The sequence below is a fragment of the Leptonychotes weddellii genome, chromosome 8 (genome assembly GCF_054177405.1).
Source record: "Leptonychotes weddellii isolate Sample4059 chromosome 8, ASM5417740v2, whole genome shotgun sequence".
Classification (NCBI taxonomy): Eukaryota; Metazoa; Chordata; class Mammalia; order Carnivora; family Phocidae; genus Leptonychotes; species Leptonychotes weddellii.
This window is the reverse complement of record NC_138376.1, coordinates 26,033,580-26,055,673: the sequence shown is the minus strand read 5'-3', so window position 1 is coordinate 26,055,673 and position 22,094 is coordinate 26,033,580. Positions and strand designations below refer to the sequence as shown.

The following is a 22,094-nucleotide window of genomic DNA, read 5'->3' as shown; positions in this document are numbered from 1 at the left end:
GTTGTGCACCCCTCCCATCTTTTAGAATCTAGGAACCCAACGTTGTGATCCCTACCAAAAGCCCAAATGCACAATTCAGAGGGCTAAAACAAGAAGCCCATGAAAGAAATCATAGTTAGAGAGAGGCAACTTCAGGCCATAGATTAAGCATGCTGCTGAGAAAAGAGTCAATGTCCTCAAAATGTGAAGGTCCTACCCCTCCCTTTCCACTAGCAAGCAGTGGGAGCACTACAGGCTGGAGTCTTAGCCCAGATCTGCCCTTCTCAGGGTTCAGAAAAGCTTCAATCCTGGTTAGCAGCCCATTACATGTTATAAAGTATCCCAGAGATCTGAAGACCACATGGCTTTGAAGGTAGACAGAATGTACTTCCGGGTGTGCAGCACGGAGAACATGACCACCCGTCCGTGGGTGCCAGGAACTGCGTCACCAGCACAGTGCTATGGCATGCAGTGTCAGCTCACAAAGCACCTCCCTCTCCCAGTCACAGGCAGGCAGGTGAGGGCAGCACCAGGATTTATTGAACTGTGCGCCTTAGTACAGGCGCTGGGGCTTGCCCATGGTGCTCTTGATGTATAAAGCCCGGACGTTCTGCCAATTCTTCTTGAGCAAGGACACCAGGAAATTGACCGCCAAGTGGATGTTGTACACAAGCTCGTCATCCGTCATCTTCACGTGGCCAACAGCCACTGCCAGACACAGCACCTGCGGGAAGAGTGAGGTCAAAACAGGCTGACGGCTAGATGGAGAAGAATCCGAGTAGGCACATCTACAGGCCCATCCCTCCCCACCCCTCCAGTGACCCTACGAACGGTACTCTTGACCCCAGGCCAGGAAGACCAGGGCTATGTGAAAAACTTCAATTCTGCCCAGTGACTGTCACATGTCCTAAGTATCCACAGAAAGGCAAACCAGGGCTCCCATCTGGAGAATGGGGGTAAACTTCAGGACTGGTGGTGCCTACCACCACCACGGCTTAACTAAGCTATGCAACCCAGTCAGACCTCCTTACCTTCTTCATCTGGAATTTGATGGTGGACTTTACTTCATCCACTTTGGCCACCATGTTCTCATTGTGGGTCAGCAAGGAAGGGAACTTGCCAGCCTTATTCAGGCCTGGGCCCAGGATTCGTGGGATCTGCTTGATCAGAGACTCTGAAGCCAAAAAGGCATCATACTTCTTGGCTGGTAAAAAGAAGCCATTGGATGCTTAGAATCTGGCCTCTCGAAGGCAAGCTCCAAACAGAGTTCCGTCAACCAACCACAAGAGTGGCCTCTAACCACCACACTCTACTCCTCTTCTCCACGTACCAAGTCTTTTTAATCCTCTCCTCATTCCAGCTTATCTCTATCCCCTGAACTTTTACTGGCCCAACATTCACATGAAACCTGGTGTCAGAAGCCCAGGCTGACCCGCTCTCCTCATGTTCCAATAGTAAATGCACACATTGGTTAAGACTGCTTGAGTTCAAATCCTGCCTGCCTACTTCCTAGTTACAGGACAACCAGGGTACCAGTTTCCTATCTGTGAAATGCTTCCACCACATAGGATAAAGATGGAAAAAAAATAAGAAACAGAGAGAGCTTTAAGTAGACATCCTATTTCAGAACATACCAGCACCTGACTAGTCAACTTAGGGGAGCTCACCTGTTTAGAAGAATCCTCAAAGCAAATCTAAAAAGCAATCTTTAAAAGGTTAAAAACTATCACTCAAGTTAACCCACCACAGCAATCTTTTCCCATCATGATTCTCTGCACCCTCTTCCATCATTTTAAAATCCAGATGGCAGTACTGCCACTTTTCTACCACTCCCATGACAACTGTCTGCCCAAATACAAAACCACCCTAAGGCACACTCACCCAGTTTCTTGACTAATTTCTTATTCTTGTTGAGTTTCTTCAGCGCCTCAATGTCCATGTGGGGAATATCCACTGCCTTGGCCTCATCACAGTGCTGCTGATCCCCCAAAACACATACGGAGAACTTGGGGCGGGGAGTGGACTTAAGCCTGCGTTTTGGGGGACAGAACAGGTCAAGCCCAGCCTGGGGTTCCGAAAGCAGGTGAAGGGGTCTGGGGCCGCTGCAGCCACGGAGCCTTACCCAGAACGTCCACATTCACCAACAGCTAGTCTGGCTTCTCAAACTAGCCGGCGGGCTCGGCCAAGGCCTCCCCACGCCTCCCCTCTTATTTTAAGACCCAGGGTGGGGGTCCGTCCAGCCACGCCTGCCCGGGGCAAGGGGTCTGAACGACCCAGGCGCGTCCGTGCCACCCGCGCCCGCCCGTCTCAAGCTCAACAGGAGCCTGGAGGGTGGCGACGGGCACGGGGGCGCACGGAGGGCCGGGTGGGGTCAGAGCGGTGCCAACCTGACGGTGCCCGAGAAGCGTTTGTCCTTCTGAGGGTCATAGTTCTTCAGGCTGATCTGCAGCTCCACCGTCTCCAAAAACCTTAGAGAAGGCGACAGAGTCAGGCGGCCGCCCGCGGCCTGCACGCCGCCGCCCTCCCCCCGAGCCCGGGCTTACTTCCGGCGCTTGCGCTGGTTCCCGTGCAGAACTTCCCGCACCGCCTCGTACAGGGTGTCGCGGGAGACTTTGCTGCTGCGGGAGAGACGCAAGACGAGCGCTCGGCACCTGGAGGCTTCGGCGTGGTCGGAAGCCTCGGGCCTCCAGACGCACCCCACCCGAGGGGATTCCGGACACCACGTCGGGCGATTGGGCGCGACAACGACAAGCCCCGAGGAAGAGATACCCTACTGGGGGCCTAGGACTGCAGGACGACGCCCGGCGACGCATGCCCCTGAGCGAAACAGGGCCAAAGACCACCTCCAATTCAGCCCGCAAGTTTCCCATCCTACCAGGGTGCCAGGAATCGCGGATGGGGGCGGATGGCTCCCTGAGCGCCACTCACCTCATGGTTCTGCGCGCCGCAGTAACCGAAAAAGAAAGCAATGGAGTTCGCGCATGCGCTCAAATAAGGCTCTTGTTCTCGCGAGATGCCTTTTCCTGTAGCTTCCTCCCGAGCGCGGCCGGGTCGCTGAATCCCGGGGAGCGCCGCCGTCTGCTGCCGCTAGAGGGCGCTGCCGCGCGTTGCACAACTTAGACTGGCTCGAAGGCGAGGAGGTGCGGCGGTCCCGGGCGCCCCGTGGCACGCGGAGAATATCCCCATTCGCGCCAGCTACTGCCGGCCACTTAAGAGGCCGGTCCTGGGCACCGCAGCGTGATGGCCGCTGAGAGCGTGCAGTTCCCACATGTTTGTCCCTCCACCCTTTTCCTCCCACCGCCCCTGCTTCGGGTCACAAAAGCAGGCTTTACTCCTGACCTCTCCCTCATCATCTTGCTCTAGGGCTCATGGTTTCAGAGAAGTCATGAGAAGGGAAATGTCATGAAAGTTCTGTTCCCGGCCCCTCGAAGCCTGCAGTGGGGGAAGAGCTGGGAAGGTAGTTGATAGTTGATTGAATCACACCTACCCAGTTAAGTGTTTACTATGAACAAACCTTCTCCAACTCCAGACAGCTGCACCCACCTTCAAGGCCCCATTCCCCAGGGGTCAGTGCACACTTCACCTACTCAAGAGACGGCTCTGATAGGGCTGAGCGGAGTGGCATCACACATCATCGCCAAGAACATGAATGAATGAACTTGAGAACTTTGTCACCTTCACCAGGAAAAAGATGCCTCTTGTCACTGAGTAGGGTGGGTGGTGGTGGTGTCTATTGGTTTTCAACAAATACCCAGAGTTCATAGGAAGGCAGACGCTGCTTCGAAGAAAATATTAAAACTTCCTGCTTTTTATTAAATACCTGCTTTTTAATAAATTATTATCCAAGTCAGAACACAGAGGGTCATAACATACACTTGGGTGCAAGATATTTGTGCTGAGGACACAGGTCACCTCAGGGATCCTGAAGCATCATTCATCTACCTAGGTCTGCTTTGACCCTACTGAGGCCTTTCTGAAAGTTTCTGTCCCCACAGTCTGAAGTAAAAATGACAAGGAGTGAGCCCAAGGTCAGCATCCCTTGGAAATAAAGCTCATCAAGGCTGCTTAGCCCAGGACCTTCCCTGCTGGCTGGGAGGCCATGATGTCCTCTCTGCGTCCTGGAGCAGGGAGGCAGCGGACCTCAGCCTTTACCCCCAGGCAAGGGGTCAGGGTGAGGTGCTGAGGGCAGAAGTATCCTTCAGGCAGCTGGTGAGGGAGCTCCAGGAGTGTGGTCCCTTAGTGCATGGTCAAGGGGCCAGATGTCTCAGGGCGGCCTTCAGGGACTTCCTCAGGAAAGTGGTGTTGAGCTCTAGGGCTGTGGCCAGGCCCTGCCTCTGGATCTCAGTGATCTGGGGAGAAGGAAGAATCATATCAGGACTCCAGCAACCCTTTCCCCTCTGCCCCATGGCACTGTTCAGAAGGAAAGAGAGAGGAATCAGGACACAAGGACAATGGAGGAGATATCTAAACGCATTACTTTTACTTCACCATGATTATACAAGGTCTTTGTGTTCAAGTGGACCTGGGGTCAAATATTAACTGTACAACTTACTAAGTCAGCCACACTAATAACAGATGACAATTATTGGGTGCTTACTACGTAGCAACACTTTATAAACATAACTTCATGTAATCTGCACAACCCTCCCATTATACAGATGAGAAAACTGAGGGTCAGAGATACTCTGTTGTGGCTGCCACATTCCTTCTGGGGCCTGCTATTTCTTCCCTGACCTGCCACTACAACCTCCTGACAGGTCTCTGCCATGTATCTTCTCTCCAGTCTCCACTCCTTATAGATGCCAGAGACTCCTTTATAAAATGCAAATCTGACCAAGTCACTCAAGCTTCAGCGGTTCCCTGGGATAACTACCGATGTCTCATATTGCAGTCCCTTCTTCCAGGATCTACAGGGTCTCCAGAGGATCCAGGAGCCTCCTGAAACTGCGCATAAGATGTGTGTTCAGATTTTCATTTTTCTGGGAGGATCTATAGCTTTCATCAAGTCATCAAATGGGACTGTGACTCCCCAAAAAAGGTAAAGAGCCAACAGCCAAGGATACCTGACCTTCAAGATAAAAGTCCATGCTCCTCATCATAACCTACAGGGTCTTCCACAGGATGCTAACATGGCCTGGCCATGGGACCTTGGGCAGGTCACTTTAATCTTTCTGGGTTTCAACTTATCATCTATAAAATGGAGTTAATAATAGTATTTTATCATTGGGCCAACACACGGAATAAACTAGCAAGTTAACATAAGCAAAGGGCTTCGAACTGTGCCCAAGCCGTAGCAGGGGCTCTGTGGTATTAGCTCTCAGTGTTTTAACTCTGACCTCTAATCTCACCCCTCCCACCATCCACTCTCATGTTTTTAGGCCTCAGCTACTACCTGTAGATCCCCTTGGATGCTCATCGCTTATACAGTTTCCTTGGCCTGAAATGCCCTTTCCTCAGTCTTGGCCCTTGGCCACCACTCACCCTTTCAGAGCTGAGCAGCCTGTCCGAACTCCCAACCACAAACAAGGTTTAGTTGCCTCCTCCCCCTCTGCAACCAAATGCCCCGCACACACCTCTTGCCTGGCTCCTTCCAGATACGATGCTGATCTGGTTATCATCTCTCTCCCACCTCACTAGCCTGGCACCAGTGGAGAGTGTCAAGTCAAGGACAGGGACTGTGTTATGGACACTGTTGATTCCTCAGGGCCCCACACAGCATCTGGCTCACAGCAGTGTGGGCTGGATGAACGAACTCCTAAGCAGTCTCGTGACCCAGTCCGAGGCTTGAACTTGTAGCTTCCCTGGTTAACACTCAGGGTGTCTTCCCTGGCAAACATGTAGAAGTACCCGCTCATGGCATACTCAGAGCAGCAGCACCAGCCCTCATGGCCCTACCAATACTCACATTGGCCTGGTACTTGGTCATCACCGTCAGCATGAGCTTGGCATAGGCCACAGACGTGGTGGCTGCTGGCCCCTCTTTACAGAGCTTCTCCATCAACACACTGAACTTCTCAGGGGTCATCTCCACCTGCGCACATTGGGAGAGGAGACAAGAGAAGAAAGGGCCCTGGATTCAATTCCGACCTCTACCACTTTCTAACTAAGTAACCCTGGACAGGTCACATAACCAACCAAAGCCTCAGTTTCTGCATCTGTAAAAATGGCGCTCATGATATCTAACGCTAAAGACGGTAAAGAATTAAATGAGATAATGCACATAAAGCCTGGCACACAGGTCTCGGCCTCACTTGGTGATTGAAGATATAAAGGGCTGAGGAGTCCCCAGGGTACAGCCAGCATAACAACAATAGCTCTCCTTAATAATAATTTAATAAATACTTGTTATGCATCAGGCACTGTTCTGAGCATTTTACACCAATGACCGTTTCGACCTCACCCTGGCCTTGTGTGGTACATACTATCATCACTCCACTTTTGTAGATGGGAAAACTGAGGCATAAAGAGGTTAGGTCAGCTACCTAAGTTATAAACAAATGAGGTGGAACTTTAGGTAGTCATATGGCAAAATTGCCAAAATATACTGTAAGTTAAAAAAGCGAAGTAGATGGGCGCCTGGGTGGCTCAGTTGGTTAAGCGACTGCCTTCAGCTCAGGTCATGATCCCAGGGTCCTGGGATCGAGTCCCGCATCGGGCTCCCTGCTCTGAGGGGAGCCTGCTTCTCCCTCTCCCACTCCCCCTGCTTGTGTTCCCTCTCTCGCTGTGTCTCTCTCTGTCAAATAAATAAATAAAATCTTTAAAAAAAAAAGAAAAAAAAAGCGAAGTAGAGCCCTGAGCTCGGTGTGTTGTCATTTATGCAAAAAAGTAGGCAAAAAGTCACCTTAAACACGTGTCCTTGTATATAAAAGCATCTCTGGGAGAGTTCCCCTGAAACTACTAATGCTGACTAGCCCTGGAGAGGGGAGTCTGGATGGGCAGGATTTTTCACTATATCCTTTGAGCTTTAAAATTTGTGAACATAGAGGCGCTTGGGTGCCTCAGTCGGTTAATCATCTGACTCTTGGTTTCGGCTCAGGTCATGATCTCAGGGTCATGGGACTGAGCCCTGGGTAGGGCTCTGCACTGAGTGGGGAATCCGCTTGGGATTCTCGCCCTCCCTCTTCCTCAGCCCCTGCCCCCACTCACACATATGCACTCTCTCTCTCTCTCAAATAAATAAGTAAAATCTTAAAAAAAAAAATTCGTGAGGGGCACCTGGGTGGCTCAGTTGATTAAGTGTCTGCCTTCAGCTCAGATCATGATCCCAAGGTCCTGGGATCGAGCTGGGATCGAGCCCCGCGTCAGGCTCCCTGCTCCGCGGGGAGTTTGCTTCTCCCTCTCTTCCCGACTCGTGCTATCTCTGTCTCTCTCTCTCAAATAAATAAAATCTTTTTTAAAAATTGTGAAAATGTTTATTATTTATTTACTCAAAAATAAAATTAAATTCGGGGCGCCTGGGTGGCTCAGTCAGTTAAGCATCTGACTCTTAATTCTGTTCAGGTCATGATCCCAGGATTATGGGATCGAGCCCCGTCAGGCTTCGTGCTCAGCATGGAGTCGGCTTCAGATTCTCTCTCCCTCTCCCTCCTGCATTCACTTGCTCTCTCTCTCTCAACTCAACTCAACTAAACTAAACTAAAATAAAAATAAAATAAATGAAATAAAATTTCACACACACACACAAGTCCCTCCCCAAGGCCACGCAGCTAGGAAGCGGCAGAGCTGGGCTCTACCACGCAGTCTGCTCTCGGCTGCCAGCCTTTCAAGCCCGAGGACTCACCCGCTGTCACAGCCCAGCTTGCTGCAGGGCAGCTGTTCTGCTTGCCTCCATCCCCGGAGGGACCAGAAACCCAGGAGGCCCACGCCCATCCACAGCACCGCGGTGCTTCCTCACCCACCCTTCCCCAAGGCAGCCTGCTCACCCGCCGCTCCAGCAGTGACTGCAACACCAAGAAAGTGTCCTCTTTCCAGGGCAGCTCCAAGATCTGTCTACAAAAACCACAGGTCCCGCTGAGGACAGCCCACATCTGGGTATCTACTGCTCCTACCCCCAAGGCAGGGCAAGGCCCCGGAGACAGCCAAGATCCCCCAGCCAACAGAGCAAGTAGTCAGAGCCCCCCACCCCCCCGACCCATGTTGGCGGCCGCCCAGTAGCCAGCCCACACTCGGTGCTGGGAAGGCTACAACCCAAGACTCCTGGGGCAGACCACGAAGGATTTGGTGTAAGGTGCACCAAGGTTTCCTGAAAAGCAAGCAGGAGTGGAGAGTGCATCGTGAGTACAGAAGGTGAGGGTGACCCAGGGAAGAGGAGGATGGCGCAGTGAGAGGTCCATAAGGCTTTCTAGAGGGCAGAGCCCAGCCCATGGGGATGTCCACTCCAGCTGTGCTTCCTGGGCTAGGGCAGTCCTTCACTCATGTGGAAAGGGAGCGTGTCACCCCCGGGAGCAGTGTGGCCTCCTGGCTGCACGGCCTTGAGTCTGATCCCAGGCTTTCTCACTTGCTGGCTCTGTGACCTTTGGCCCACGTCCCTTAACAGCCCTGGGCTTCAGGTTTTCCATCTCTAGGGCGGCCACGGCACCCACCTCACAGCACTGGGTGAAGACTAACTGAGAGAATGACTCTAACGCACAGAGAAAGGACTCGATCAGTGGTGGCTGACGTTACTGTTCAGACTGTCCCCTTCTCACGTGAGAGTCAGCATTTTATAGTTCACTTTAGTGTCAGTGGGCTCTTAGCTACTCATTTGTTTCTACGTGTCTGGATCTTGACTCCCCAGTTTTCATACCCAAATTGAACACCAATTTAATAACAATTTTTGAGCACCAACTCGGGGCCAAGTACTGTGCTAAGGTCTATATACATTATCACATTTAATATCTAGAAAAGTCCTACCGAGTATACATCATCCCCATTTTTCTTTTTTTTTTTAATATTTTATTTATTTGACAGAGACACAGCGAGAGCAGGAACACAAGCAGGGGGAGTGGGAGAGGGAGAAGCAGGCTTCCCGCCAAGCAGGGAGTCCAATGCGGGGCTCGATCCCAGGACCCTGGGATCATGACCTGAGCCGAAAGCAGACGCTTAACGACTGAGCCACCCAGGCGCCCCCATCCCCATTTTTCATATGAGGAAACAGAGGCTCAGAGACATGGAGAAAGCTGTTTGAATTGACCCAGGGCAAGGCTGAGATTCGAAATCCTGTCCGCCTGGCTCCAGAGCCGGAACTCTTAACCATGCTCCAGCTACGCTGTGAACTGCTCCAGAGGGGCGACCACCAGCCTCTCCCCTGTGCTCCCCAAGGCACCTGGCCCGGAAGCCTGGAACCCGGCGCCACCTGGGCAGGGTCCTGGGATGGCAACTTGCACAGGGCCACGGGGGGAAGGCACAAGCCAGGCTCGGGCCACAGCGAGAGGGGCATCCGCTGGGCCACTGCCCGTCTTTCAGGCACAGGACCCGCTACCCAGGCGGCTCCAGCTCCAGAATGCCAGGAGCAGGCTGGGCCAGTGCGAGGGGCTGGGAGTAGGGGCCTGTACACTCACCCCAGCATTAGAAGCTGCATGTCTGGCTCCAGGGCCTCATCCCTCAGAAGGCAACACAGTAACTCTGTTTGAGCTGGACCTGGGGAGGGGACAGCAGAGGGGGGAGGTCTGGGGGCAAATGGCAGGAGAGGATGGAACAGAACGCCTGGCTCATTATAGGGGGGCATCGGCAGGGAAGCAAGGTGTCTTTACTGACTGAATACACAACTGCCAGGGTCCCCTGGAGTGAAGGGTGCTGGGAACCGAGAGGGCAGAGCTACCAGGCCTGGGGCTGGTTCCAGAATTACCTGTTCCTGGGGCCTGGAGCACGGGGCCAAGAAGGGCTTTCCAGACAGGATAGGCATACTTGGCACAGAAGGAGGTCAGGGCAGTCATGAGCAGGCGGGAGGCTGAGGAAGTCAGGGAGAGAATCTACAGCCAACGGGAAGGAAAATATTAATCCATTCGTTTCTTCTTCCCTTTAATAAATGTTTACCAGACATGTATTTAAGATAGTGATACATGTTACAAAGAAAAAAACATAAGTTCTTTTATCTAGAACTCACATGGATTCCCCCATTGGAAAAGATACAAAGCTTCCTTCCCCAGCTCCGAAATCCCTTCAGCTTCTGGGAAGGTCTGGGGCCCGACAAGGAGGAATTTGATGCCGTGTGGATAGCTGGCCTGGAGGTTCATGCCCTTCCCTTGCCCCAGGCTGCCTCGACTGGCCAGACGCCTTACAAGGTTGGGAACCTGTTCTCCCAAGCGCCACCCTTCTGAGGGCTCAGATTCTCTCCCCCATAGTCCCTAGCATGCCAAGTGTATCGCAACGCACCTACCCGTCTAAGGAAGAGGCTCTTGGTCAGAACGGTCGCATTGCTAAGGCTAAGATCTGGTGAAACGGACAGGAGCCAGGTGCAGAACTGCAGGAGAGCTGGGTCCGAGAGCTGCGGGAGCTGCAGCTGGGCACACAGCAGGTCCATCTGCCAAGTAGGAGGGACGACACAGACGCACTCAGTCTGCCCCTGCTAGGCTGTCTCAAGCCGACCGGGCAGCAGAATGGGCAAGGCAAGGACACTCCAAGGTAAGGTGAGGCAGGGAGAGCTACCCCCGGGGTGAGGATCCAAGGGCTAAAAGAGGGCACACAGGGTGACCCCGACCCAATGGGCCAAAAACCCCAACAAAATCCCCTCCCCCCATTCCCACGTGAGGCAAGGAAACACAGACTTAAATGGAAAAAGGCTGGGGAGAGGGGACGTACCCTCAGGGCCAGGCAGTCTTTCTGGACTCACCTGGCTGGGATTGCATTCGTGGAGAAGCTGCAGCTCGGGCGGGGGGGCGCCCTCCAACCCCTGGAAAGGCAAATCCCATGTTTGCGCTGGCAGAGCCCTTGGTGACGAGTCAGAGACCACCCCTTTGTCTGGCAGCGTGGGTGGATGAGGAGCCTGGATGCTACCAGAGGAGGGACTTGTCTGGGGTTAGATGACATATCTGTCCTTTGGGCCAAGACAAGCCCCTGCAGTGACTGTCCTCAGACCCCCACTCTGACCCCCCACTGTCCAAACAGCCTGTGCTTCCCTGGGCAGGGCTGAGGTCTAGGCGGCAGGTGGATGAGGGGCAATGGTGAGCGGGGGCCAGGTACCTCCCCGAAGGTCTTGAGCAGCTGCTGCAGCCTGGGAAGCTGGTCCTGCAGAGGAGAGCCCAGTCACTGCCAAGTCCCTACCAACACGGTGTGGCCCCAGGCCCAGTCCTAGCCCCCTCTCCCAAGAAGGCCCCGCATCAGCGGGAGCTAGCAGGCAAGGATGATTCAAGAGTCAAGAACACGAAGCCTAAACCTTGAGAGGTGCTTAAGAACTCAAAGTCAACAAGGCCCGTGGAAATGCAGCCGCCTAGACTTGTCCTCTCTGCACCCACCTTAATGGGTTGGGAGGACTGGCTGGAGGCTGGCACGATTCCACACCCTCCACAGGACAGTTCTGGACCTTCTCTTCTTGCCTGGCAATCCTTTAACCTCGTGTTATAGAACATTAAGGCCAAAGGATCCTCCCTTTCCAAAACTTCCTCACCACCCCCTCCTCAGAGTCTGTGGAGCAGAGACTATTCCCTTAACCCCACCCCTGCTCCGTGGACTCGTTATCCCAGTTGGGAAATAGTCTCCCAACCAGCTTTTGCCCTGGATAAACCCCCCCACTCCTGGAGGATCACTCTAAACCCAGCCTCCCCACTCTAGTACCTGGACAGCTTTGGGCAACTCCAAATTCTCGGCCAGGCCCTGAGCCTCCTCCAGACTCTGACCAGCCTCCCTGGGCTCGGCTCTGACAGGCTGGTTCTTAATGGGTGAGGCACCTCCTCCATCTGCCTGGGTCTCCAAAGATTCAGATTCACGTCTCTCCTCCTCCTGACCTTCTTCCCCTTCCCTTTCCAAACGTCGGAACCTTTTGGGGGCCCTCTGGCCCTCAGGACTGGCAGGCTCTTCCTCTGGCCCCTTTCTGCGTTTCCCAGGCCACGGGGAGTCCTCGTCCTCCTTCTTCTCCTCTTCTTCCTCTTCGGGAACGGGAGCCTGGGCTAACTTCAGCCCCCTGCCTCCCTGGCGCAGCCGCCCACACAGGCCCTGGAGCTGTCTCCGGCAGTGTGTAGACAGCGGGGACGCTCCCTCAATCGCTACCCCTGCGCTCAGGTCCCTCTGCAGCAACTGCCCCAGGGCCCGGAGCCAGGCGTCGGCGCCTCGGCTCTGGGCTTGTTGTGCAACCTGCAGCACCGGGAGTAGGCCACTCTCGGGCAGCGATGGCCGGACAGCCATCAGCAGGGACATCAGGTTCCTCTGGCATAACGGGGGCAATCGCAGCAGCAGCGGCCTCCTGGTAGCAGGAGGAGGACAAGCAGTTAAGAACATCTTGCTGGAAGGAGCAGAGGACAGCCGAGGCAGAGCTAGAGGTGGGAGGGCAATGGACAGACGGGGTGGCTAGCAGGCGGTGCCTGCGGGGACGGTGGGGGTCAGTGTGAGCGCCATTCAACAGGCCTTCACTGAGCGTGTATTTTTTGCTGTGGTGGTGAAGCCAGTTTGAGTTCCTTTTACTATTGCTAAACAGCCAAAAGTTCTCTGAGCAATTCCATTCTTTTTTTTAACAATTCCATTTTGCTAAAATTGAGCATGTATTCATGTATTCTGTGCTAGGCTCTGCTCTTCGACACCTAGTTCAGCTCAAAAAATTCACACTGAAACCTACTCTAGGGACACCTGGGTGGCTCAGCTGGTTAAGCATCTGCCTTCGGCTCGGGTCACGATCCCAGCGTCCTGGGATCGAGTTCCGCATCCGGCTCCTTGCTTGGCAGTGAGCCTGCTTCTCCCTCTGCCTCTGCCCCTCCCTCTGCTGTGTTCTCTGTCTCTCTCCCAATAAATAAATAAATGAAATCTTTAAAAAAAAGAAAAGAAACCTACTCTATAAAGATCCTTGCTTGTTTTATACAAAAAAAAAAAGTCCCTTCCCCAACTTTATATAAAAATAATACTCCAGGGGCCCCTAGCTGGCTTGGTCAGTAGAGCATCTGACTTTTTTTTTTTTTTTAAGACTATTTATTTATTAATTTAGGGGCGCCTGGGTGGCTCAGTTGTTAAGCGTCTGCCTTCGGCTCAGGTCATGATCCCGGGGTCCTGGGATCGAGCCCCGCATCAGTCTCCCTGCTCCGCAGGGGGTCTGCTTCTCCCTCTCCCTCAGCCTGCCACTCCCCTTGCTTGTGCTCTATCAAATAAATAAAATCTTTTAAAAAAAAGATTTTATTTATTTATTTAAAGTAAACTCTACACGCAGCATGGGGCTCAAACTCACAACCCCAAGATCACAAGTCACACGCTTCACTGACTGAGCCACCCAGGCACCCCTTAGAGCATGTGTCTCGTGATCTCAGGGTCCTGAGTTCAAGCCCCACATTGAGCTTACTTAAAAAGATAAATAAATTAAAAAAAATTTTTTGTAAAGATTTATTTTTTGACAGAGAGAGAGAGAGACAGTGAGAGAGGGAACACAAGCAGGAAGAGTGGGAGAGGGAGAAGTAGGCTTTCCGCTGAGCAGGGAGCCCGATGCGGGGCTCGATCCCAGGACCCTGAGATCATGACCTGAGCCAAAAGGCAGACGCTTAACGACTGAGCCACCCAGGCGCCCCCATAAATTTTTTTAAAAAAAGAATGTGCTATGGGATGGGCCAAGACCCAAAATAAAAACAATAATAGTAGTAGTATTACTCCAGGATGCTGTGCAGTGCTTACTCTGCAGCCCTGTGCTCGCCTTGGCTATCCCCTGGAACTTACAAGGTCACAGCTGTCTAGCTTTGACATTCCTTTCACCCCGCTGGGTTCCTGAGAGGCAGAGGCAGACTCTCCTTTTTCCACGTCCCGGTACCCAGCACAGCATCAGCCCATCACAGGGACTGGGTGCACATCTACTGAAAGAATAAACTCTCAGAGAATAAGTGTCCAGAGATTAGCCAGGCTACTGTGGGCAAAGCAATGTAGCTGTCTGCCATGTTGGCAATGCAAGAATCCAGATGCTGTGTGACCCAAGGCTTATTGGTGTGGCAAGCAAGTCGTGGGTACATCGAGCCATGCCATCACGCCTCTGCTGCTCTCTATGAATTTGCAGGGCTGCTTGTCATCACATACAAGGGGCACCTGGGATGTGTGAAAGAGAAAAAAAATCTGACTTTTATTTCTTTGTGAACAACAAACACTAAGTGAGAGAGAAAACTAAAGCAAAAGTTAAAAAGATAGCCAATTTGTTGTAGAGGATATTGAGAAGTGCAGAGGTGGGGAAGACCCTACTTCAAGGGCTTTTAACTTTTTTGTGTGCATGGACCCCTTATCAGAATAAGTGTTAAATGTATAAGATAAAATACATGGGATTATGAAAGAAACCAATTATACTGAAATAAAGTTCTACCCAGGGACCCTAGATTAAGTCTTCCTCCTATTCTGTCCAGAGAAAAGCAGACAGCTGGATAAACATTTCTATGGCCTCCAATTTGGGGATGCAGAAAGCTCTCTCTCTCTCTCTCTTTAAGTAGGTTCCACACCCAGCCTGGAGCCCAGTATGGGGCTTGAACTCAGGACCCTGAGATCAAGACCTGAGCAGAGATTGAGAGCGCCATGCTCAACTGACTGAGCTACCCACGTGCCCCTCAACTGATCCATTTCTTGAAAGAAATTCAGAGTGGGGTGTGGGAAGACAATATGAGAATTTCCATTTCTCCTTATCTAAAACATAAGAAATTAAGTATTACAACTTAACATATGGGGGGTGTGAATGGCCCTTCATAGTCCAGTCTCCAGCCTAATTCTGAGGGAGGGGTATCCAAGAATGCAAAGCCGGCTCTTCAGCCCCCTAGAGGCTGAAGGGGGCACCTCACTTTTTTTTAAACTTTCTGTGTATTTTCGTTAATTATGATAATCAAACGCATTTATGGATACTGCATTATGTCCTTTAACAAAACCAACCTCACTAAATGGACATACACGGCTGATAAGGATGACTGAAAAGAAACAGAATACCATGGGACGCCTGGGTGGCTCAGTCGGTTAAGCGTCTGCCTTCGGCTCAGGTCATGATCCCACGGTCCTGGGATCGGGCTCCCTGCTCTGTGGGGAGCCTGCTTCTCCCTCTGCCTCTCTCTCCCTGTCTGTCTCTCACGAATAAATAAATAAAATCTTAAACAAAAAAAAAGAAAGAAAGAAACTGAATACCAGTACCAGAAGCCCACCAAATAAGAAAATGGCAGAGTTGGGGCGCCTGGGTGGCTCAGTTGGTTAAGCGACTGCCTTCGGCTCAGGTCATGATCCTGGAGTCCGGGGATCGAGTCCCGCATCGGGCTCCCTGCTCGGCAGGGAGCCTGCTTCTGCCTCTGACCCTCCCCCCTCTCATGTGCTCTCTCTCTCTCTCATTCTCTCTGTCTCAAATAAATAAATAAAATCTTTAAAAAAAAAAAAAAAAGAAAGAAAATGGCAGAGCTGACCCTTCTGCTCCGAGCAGAAATTGTCAGTTACATAAAGAGGCCAAAAAAAAAAAAAGTTCAGAGTCACCCCAAAGACTATAAATGATCAAGAACACCATCCATAAGGAAAGTGATTTTGCCCTAAAATGTATACTGTGCTTTGAAAATTTGACATTATAAAGCCACTCCATCAGATGTCTGTTCGGTCACCATGTTTTAAATTTCTACTTTTGTATACTTTATAATGTACGTATTTTTACTCTTGTGTACACTCGGTTATACTAAGTATCCCTACACTGGAGGTATGAGTTCGATTTCCTTAGAGAAGAAAGTTATATGATCAGAAGCGATTTGAGTCCACTGGCTTCTAGTTACTGATATACACGAGGCGGGAGGCGTGTGTCTACCCGCTCCGGCAGCACCCAGTAGGTCCTCAGTGAAGGTCTGTTGGATGCCCCCCTCCCAGGGTGCGCGGCAGGGACGCCTGGCTGTGGGGAACTAATGAACCTCTCCGGGCCGCGGTCTCCTCATCCAGAAAAGTGGGGTGGCGCCCCGCGACCAGACGACTTACAGCTCCAGGCGACAGTCCGGGCCCTCCACGACGGGCTCCTCCCGGCACAGAGCCTCCAAGACGCGGCCCCAGCAGAAGGGTTCCTCGCCGCGACTGCCCAGCGCCCGCAGCAGCCCCAGGCCGCGCCGCGCCCCCTCCGGCCCCGACTGCAGCACCTGCAGCAGGAACCGGGCGGGGGCGTCCAGCTGCGCCCAGGGCGCCGACCCAGCGCCCTCAGCCAGAGCGGGCGCCGCCTCCGAGGCCGCCATGCCCGGGGCTCCGGGGCTCCGGGACCGCGCCGGCCGCCGCTCTGGTTCCTGACCTCAGCCTCGAGAACTGGCGAAAGGGAGCAGAACGCCAGCGCCTGCCCCGACGTGGCGACCAGCCTCCTCCCGCGCCTACCACCTGCCGGGCTCACCTGTCCACTCGGAGCTCAGCGGCCGAGACCCCGCCAAGCTTCGCGCGCGACTTTAGAAACCTATGAAGTGGGCGGGGCCGGACGTGAAGCGAGGGGCGAGGGCAGACCGGAAGGGGCGGGGCCAGTGGTGGTCCTGGCCATAGAGAGACGGAGGAACGCAGTAAGGGGGCGGGACGAAGGCCGAGGGAAGTCCACGGATGGGGCGGGGCCACAACAAGGGTGTTCGCCCGTGGGCGGGGTCATGCCACAGAGAAACGGGTGGGGCGGGACTTGGTGGAGGGACGGATCCTGGCCTGCTGACCCTGACCTTCCTTCCTACACTGCTCCCTGAAGTAGGGGGATGAGAGGTGGATGCAGAATGGTTGTCAGGGATCCTGTTGTTCTTCAGGATCCAAGCATCATTTAACTTTAGCTGATGTCCATATTATGTGTAGATCATGGATTTTGCGATAGGATTTGATCACAGTTTACCACCCCACCTTGACATCACCTCGTCCATAGGCCATCAACTGTCATCACTAGGGTTTCAGTCCTCTCCAGAAATATTTGATACACAACTACCCCTGAGAATGGGGTGGTAGTAAAACCTAACACTATCTATATGGCCAAAGGCCTTGCTGTGAACTTCCTCTGAAGTCCAGGAAGCAGGCTTGCTCTGGTTGTTTCCAAGGGGCCAGGAGCGGCTCCACCTCCCAAGGTTTCAGTTTAAGGAAATCTGCTGGAGAAGGCAGGCTTCCAGTGAAGTGGAGGGAAAGGAGGAATCACTGCAGAGGATAAAAATAAAGAGAGAGGGGATGGGGTGCCTGGGTGGCTCAGATGGTTAAGCATTGGCCTTCAGCTCAGGTCATGAGAGTCGGGCTCCCAGCTCAGCAGGGAGTCTGCTTCTCCCTCTCCCTCTGCCTCTCCCCTTGCTTGTGCTCTGTCTCTCTCTCAAATGAATAAAGTCTTTAAAAAAAAAATAAAGAGGGGAGAAGAGCCCCCACAGCACCCATAAACCCTACTTTGGGTTCCAGTTTCTATTTACCATTCTCCCAGCTTCTGCAGCAACACACATCCATTCATTCAATAAACCTTTACTGAGCACCTAGGGCTGGGGATTTAGGGAACAAAACAAAGACCCTTCTCACTGTTGTTGACACTCTAGAGAGGAGAGACAACTAATAAGTAAACAATAGGATGTTTGATTGTGATTAGTGCTTTCAAGAAGAAGAATATAGCAGGGAAGGGAGATAGGGTGAGGTAATTTTAAGTAGGTAGTCAGGCAAGATGAACCTGAAGAAGATAAGGAAGCAAGTCAGATAGAGATCTGTGGGGAGGCCATTTCAGGCAGAGGGGACAGCACATGCAAAGTCCCCGAGACATAGTGCGGCTGGAGCAGAATGTACTTGCTGGAGAGTAATCAGAGAAGAGATCAGAGAGGTAACTGGGCTAGATCTTGTGAGGCCTTGAGGTCATAAAGAGGACTTTGGTTTTTCACTCTAAATAGTATGGTAAGCCATAGGAATATCTTGTTTGTTTTTAAGTAATCTCTACACCCAGTGTGGGGCTTGAGCTCATGACCCTGAGATCAAGAGTTGCATGCTCTGCCGACTGAGCTAGCCAGGCGCCCCTGAACAGTATGGTAAGCCGTAGGAATATTTTGAGCTGGATCTGATTTCCACTGGAGCCATGTTTTTTCCCAAAATAATTTTAAGTGAGGTGTTGGTAAAGACTAAGGAGTATTTCTTAGCTAGTGACTGCTTTGCAAAGGCTTAAATAGCAGGAAAGAAGTTTTTTGCCAACACCTCTATCTCAGGTTAACTGTTCTAACTTCATAGAAGATGTCTTTGGTCTTCAAATGACCAGCTGTTGGGGGAGAGGGGAGAGACAGGCCCTGGCAAGTAGTGGGTAGGGTCAGGAATGCTAAATAAACTTCAGGGCCTTGCCAGTCCTCAACTCTCAGCTTTACTCTGAGATGGTGGCTCTGGCTCATGCCCACTAAGGTGGGCATTCTAGCCAATGGGAAGGAGAGCAGGGAGGAAAGTTCTAAGGGTGGTTCAAGAACCCTGGGGGATCCTGGAGACCCTTTCATGGGATCCATGATGTCATTACTATTTTCCTAATACTAAGATGTTATTTGCCCTTTCTACTCTCAAACTCTTAGGAGCATAAAGTGAAGTTTCACAGAGGTCAAGTGACGGGTGACATTGCAACAGAATGATTGCAGAAACAACCCGTGGTTCAGGGGGAGGGCATCTGGGCTACGAGCAGACATTCTTTAGATACCAGCAATGATGGCTTAGATGCATTTTATTGGTTTTATTTCAGAATCCTACAAAAGAACAAAGTTAAAATCCAAGTCCCTGGCAAGAGAGTGAACCCTTTCCCTTCCTCTTCCCTTGATCCCCAGTTGTGTCAGTGCTGCGCTCCTTGGGCGTGGAGGGCTTGCTACTTCAGCCCCCACCAAGCCCCAAAAGGGAAAAGACTTATCACCTAGCAACTCTTACCCCTCAGCCCCATCCCCCACATGTTGATCCTGGTTACAGAAGGCCGAGGTAAGAATTATCGGGATCCAGTAAGAGTTCCGAACCCCAGAAGGCCATGGCCAAGGCACAGTCCATGAAGAACACTTCGTCTTCCTGCTCGGTGCCCCCTAGGAACCCTGCTGGGCCCAGCACCTGGGAGTAGAGAAAGAAATCAGTGAAAACCCATCAACTTCAACCCTATTGCCCCAGGAACAAGAGAATCAAGGCTGACACATAAGGTTGGGCAGGTTGTACATAACACAAAGGTGCCCCATCTGAGCAGGCACCATTATCATTATGGACATCGTGTATGGCTTTTACATTTATCGAAGACATTTATTGTAAACATGGCCAGCAGCCTCCCTGTCCCATATTCCTGCTGTTACCACCTCACTCCCAGAGGTCAGCTGCATACTCTCAGTCCAGGGAGGATCAGAGGTCAGGGCTTTATCCGGTTGCTGGTGCAGATAAATACAATCAGACTTGAAGGGGCAGCGGCCATTCCCTTGCATGAAGAATCGGCATCGGATCTGGCTATGAGAGGACAGAAGGAGAGAAGACTGTTGCTTTCAAGCCCTGTTGCCCCAGGAAAAAAGGAGCACTCAAGGCTGACACGTAAGGTTGGGTAGGTTGTACATACCACAAAGCACCACTCCTGTGCAGCCACTGAGGGTATCACAGTGTAGATTTTACTACATTTATTACAACTATTTTCCAGCAGATGGCAGTAAAGTGTCTTAAGGGATGCCTTTCTCTAAGTCGCACAAGGTCGATTTGGGCCAGCAGTGACCCCCGGAATCTCTTTTCCGTCTTTGAACTAAGTTTCAATAAAAGCACCAATACAGGAGAGGTTTGTGGGCAACCTGTGATCGGCTTACGTAGGACCAGCTTCCTTCTTGCGGAGAAGGATGGATGAGAGGCAGAAAGGAAAGGACAGATGCCTGTTAATAGGCTCTTCTCTGCATTATCACTCTCCGCTCCACACCTTTGAGTCCTGCCCACTTCCTGCAGCCCCAGTGTGAATGCAGGACCCCACTGACTCCCCAAGCTGGAGGCCTGGGAATCCCTCTAAACAAACGGCCCTTTCTCTTCTTCCTCCTCCTATTTACCCAAACCTAGCATCAGACAGGAACCCCTCCATCTGGACAGCCTACAAAAACCCCACACTCAACCTGTCCAAATCCCCCATCAGCTTCTCTCTCTCTGGGCTCATGTAATAGTGCCATAATGTGGCCACATATGCTCAGTAAGATAGTCATCTTTTTTTTTTTTTTTAAAGATTTTATTTGAGAGAGAGCACGAGAGCAAGAGAGAGCATGAACGGGGGGAGGGGTAGAGGGAGAGAGAGAAGCAGACTCCCCACTAAGCAGGGAGCCCGATGCGGGGCTCGATCCCAGGACCCTGAGATCAAGACCTGAGCCGAAGGCAGATGCTTTACCGACTGAGCCACCCAGGCGTCCCATATTCATCATCTTAAATCTTCCTTCTCCACCTCACTGTCAGTTGGCCACCCAGGTCTGGCCCTTTTTCCTCTCAAGTCCATATCCACCCCCCGACCCCCTTCCTCCCAGGATGCACTAGGAGTCAGAATGCCTGGGTTCAAACCCCACTTTTTCACTGAAGTCATAAAGACCATGCCTCAGTTTCTTCTTCTGCAGCCTGAGGGTCGTAGGGTGCCCTAGTTCATGGAGTTGATAATGGGCAAAGTCTGTCATACAGATTAAGCCCTTCTGCTACCTTGTCTCCTAGCACCCCCAGGCTGGGTGCTCCCTTCTGGCGGTTCTCGACTGGTACCCCAGATGCTAGTAGTTCCCCACTTTGGTCTGCCTCTGCCTTGAGTGCTCTCATTTCTCCCCTCCTGAGGGGCCCCTACTTCTCTTCCAACACCCAGCTCAAATACTTCCTCCTCTGTGAGATTCACCCAAGAGTTTTGTCTCAGTCACTTTGTTGATCCAGCTATTATAGTTCACAGACAAAATCCAGGTGCCTTCTCAACAAGGTCAAATGTCTCACAGGTGGAGACGAGACCTTTTTTATCCCACCCTTTATCCAAATATACTTTGCATATGTTGAGTATAATTAACCCTTTGGGAAGGTGGAATTAAGAAGCTGGAATGTACCTAATTCCAGATCTGGATATAGGCCCACCCTCCCCAATAGATGAAAAACCTACCCACCTTTTCCCTTGCTCCGAGGGCTGACCTTTTGATCTCCTTCTCAGAGACCCCATGTTTTCAAAGATCATCTATGCAACAACATGTATTCCTACCAATCTACTTTCGGGAAAGGGAAAGGGGAAAGGGAAAGGAAAAGGAAAAGGAAAAGGAAAAGAAATAGAAATCAGAAGTAAAAGCCAAGCAGGGCTTTTCATTTTGCTGAGAAAACCAGAGTTGCCCTGCATTGACCCTGAGCCAGGCTGGCAGAGAAACTTGGGCTTGATCTGCTGCTGCTGTCTCTGTCACTTTCCAAAACAGTGGAAAGAGCTCACATCCTCATCTGCCATCTCCATGGCTCTGAACTTCTAGGATTTGGGGGATCCCAGGCTGGGAACCAAGGCTGAGCCGGAGTAGAGCAGGGGCCGCCTTCCCCTCTCCCCTAAGCTGCCAGGCTCACCAGGTCCGAGCCTTGAAGTTCCTGATGAGTTGCTCCTTCGCAGCCCCCTTGCTCACCCAGAATTTGTGGGGGATGATGTAGCTGGAATGGACCCGGCACTGGGGACAGGCCCTGCGGGGGTGATGGGGCGGGAGAGTGGTCACCAGCCCAGACCTCTCGGAGGGGTTTCCCTCCCTCCCACCCTGCTCCTCCTGACACTGACTTGATGACGTCCAGCGGGAAGGTCCGCTGGCTCTTCCTCCACGTGCGCAGGCAGCCCAGGCAGTGGGCGTGGCTACAGTTGGGCAGGATGCCGAAGATCCGCTCAGCCTCTGGCTTGTCCCACACCTTGTCCATGCAGATGCCACACACAACGTCCCGACTGTCCTGCTCCCTCTGCAGCCACACGCAGGGTCAGGGCACATCCCCATCCCCCCTCCCCCCCCCCCGCCCCCCAGACACACTGCCGCCGCACACACAGCCCCGGGGACCACGGAGCCCTCCTCCGGCTGGCCTGGGTGGCTCGGAGGTCCAGCCTGGCATCCTCTGCC

At 52.3% G+C, this 22,094-nt stretch overlaps 3 protein-coding genes across 6 annotated transcripts; all 3 read right to left on the bottom strand.

Moving 5' to 3' along the window:
* Window positions 1-497: 497 nt before the first annotated feature.
* On the bottom strand, window positions 498-3,016 carry RPL10A (ribosomal protein L10a). Its single transcript, XM_081828066.1, has 6 exons — window positions 2,908-3,016; window positions 2,523-2,597; window positions 2,367-2,447; window positions 1,861-2,009; window positions 1,011-1,183; window positions 498-703 (listed from the first exon to the last, which is right to left on the bottom strand). The coding sequence occupies exons 1-6, from the start codon at window positions 2,910-2,912 to the stop codon at window positions 533-535; spliced, it is 654 nt and encodes a 217-aa protein (XP_081684192.1). The 5' UTR covers window positions 2,913-3,016; the 3' UTR covers window positions 498-532.
* A 742-nt stretch (window positions 3,017-3,758) lies between these two features.
* FANCE (FA complementation group E) lies at window positions 3,759-16,441 on the bottom strand. Of its 3 annotated transcripts, none has more exons than XM_081828065.1 (10): window positions 16,051-16,441; window positions 11,731-12,355; window positions 11,140-11,184; window positions 10,790-10,849; window positions 10,337-10,480; window positions 9,806-9,929; window positions 9,519-9,597; window positions 7,902-7,968; window positions 5,885-6,010; window positions 3,759-4,328 (listed from the first exon to the last, which is right to left on the bottom strand). In XM_081828065.1, the coding sequence occupies exons 1-10, from the start codon at window positions 16,296-16,298 to the stop codon at window positions 4,227-4,229; spliced, it is 1,620 nt and encodes a 539-aa protein (XP_081684191.1). In that variant the 5' UTR covers window positions 16,299-16,441; the 3' UTR covers window positions 3,759-4,226. The 3 variants fall into 3 exon arrangements, 1 of the variants encoding a protein (XP_081684191.1); XR_014147625.1 differs by having other exon boundaries at window positions 4,305-4,328; window positions 7,902-7,964; XR_014147626.1 differs by lacking the exon at window positions 7,902-7,968 and having other exon boundaries at window positions 4,305-4,328.
* A 2,042-nt stretch (window positions 16,442-18,483) lies between these two features.
* Window positions 18,484-21,935, bottom strand: LOC145722828 (putative E3 ubiquitin-protein ligase makorin-1). 2 transcript variants are annotated; one of them, XM_081827472.1, is made up of 4 exons: window positions 21,767-21,935; window positions 21,565-21,675; window positions 19,341-19,485; window positions 18,484-19,104 (listed from the first exon to the last, which is right to left on the bottom strand). In XM_081827472.1, exons 1-4 carry the CDS (start codon window positions 21,898-21,900, stop codon window positions 18,967-18,969), a joined length of 528 nt encoding a protein of 175 aa, XP_081683598.1. In that variant the 5' UTR covers window positions 21,901-21,935; the 3' UTR covers window positions 18,484-18,966. The 2 variants fall into 2 exon arrangements, with proteins under 2 accessions (XP_081683598.1, XP_081683599.1); XM_081827473.1 differs by having other exon boundaries at window positions 19,367-19,485.
* Window positions 21,936-22,094: the final 159 nt, after the last annotated feature.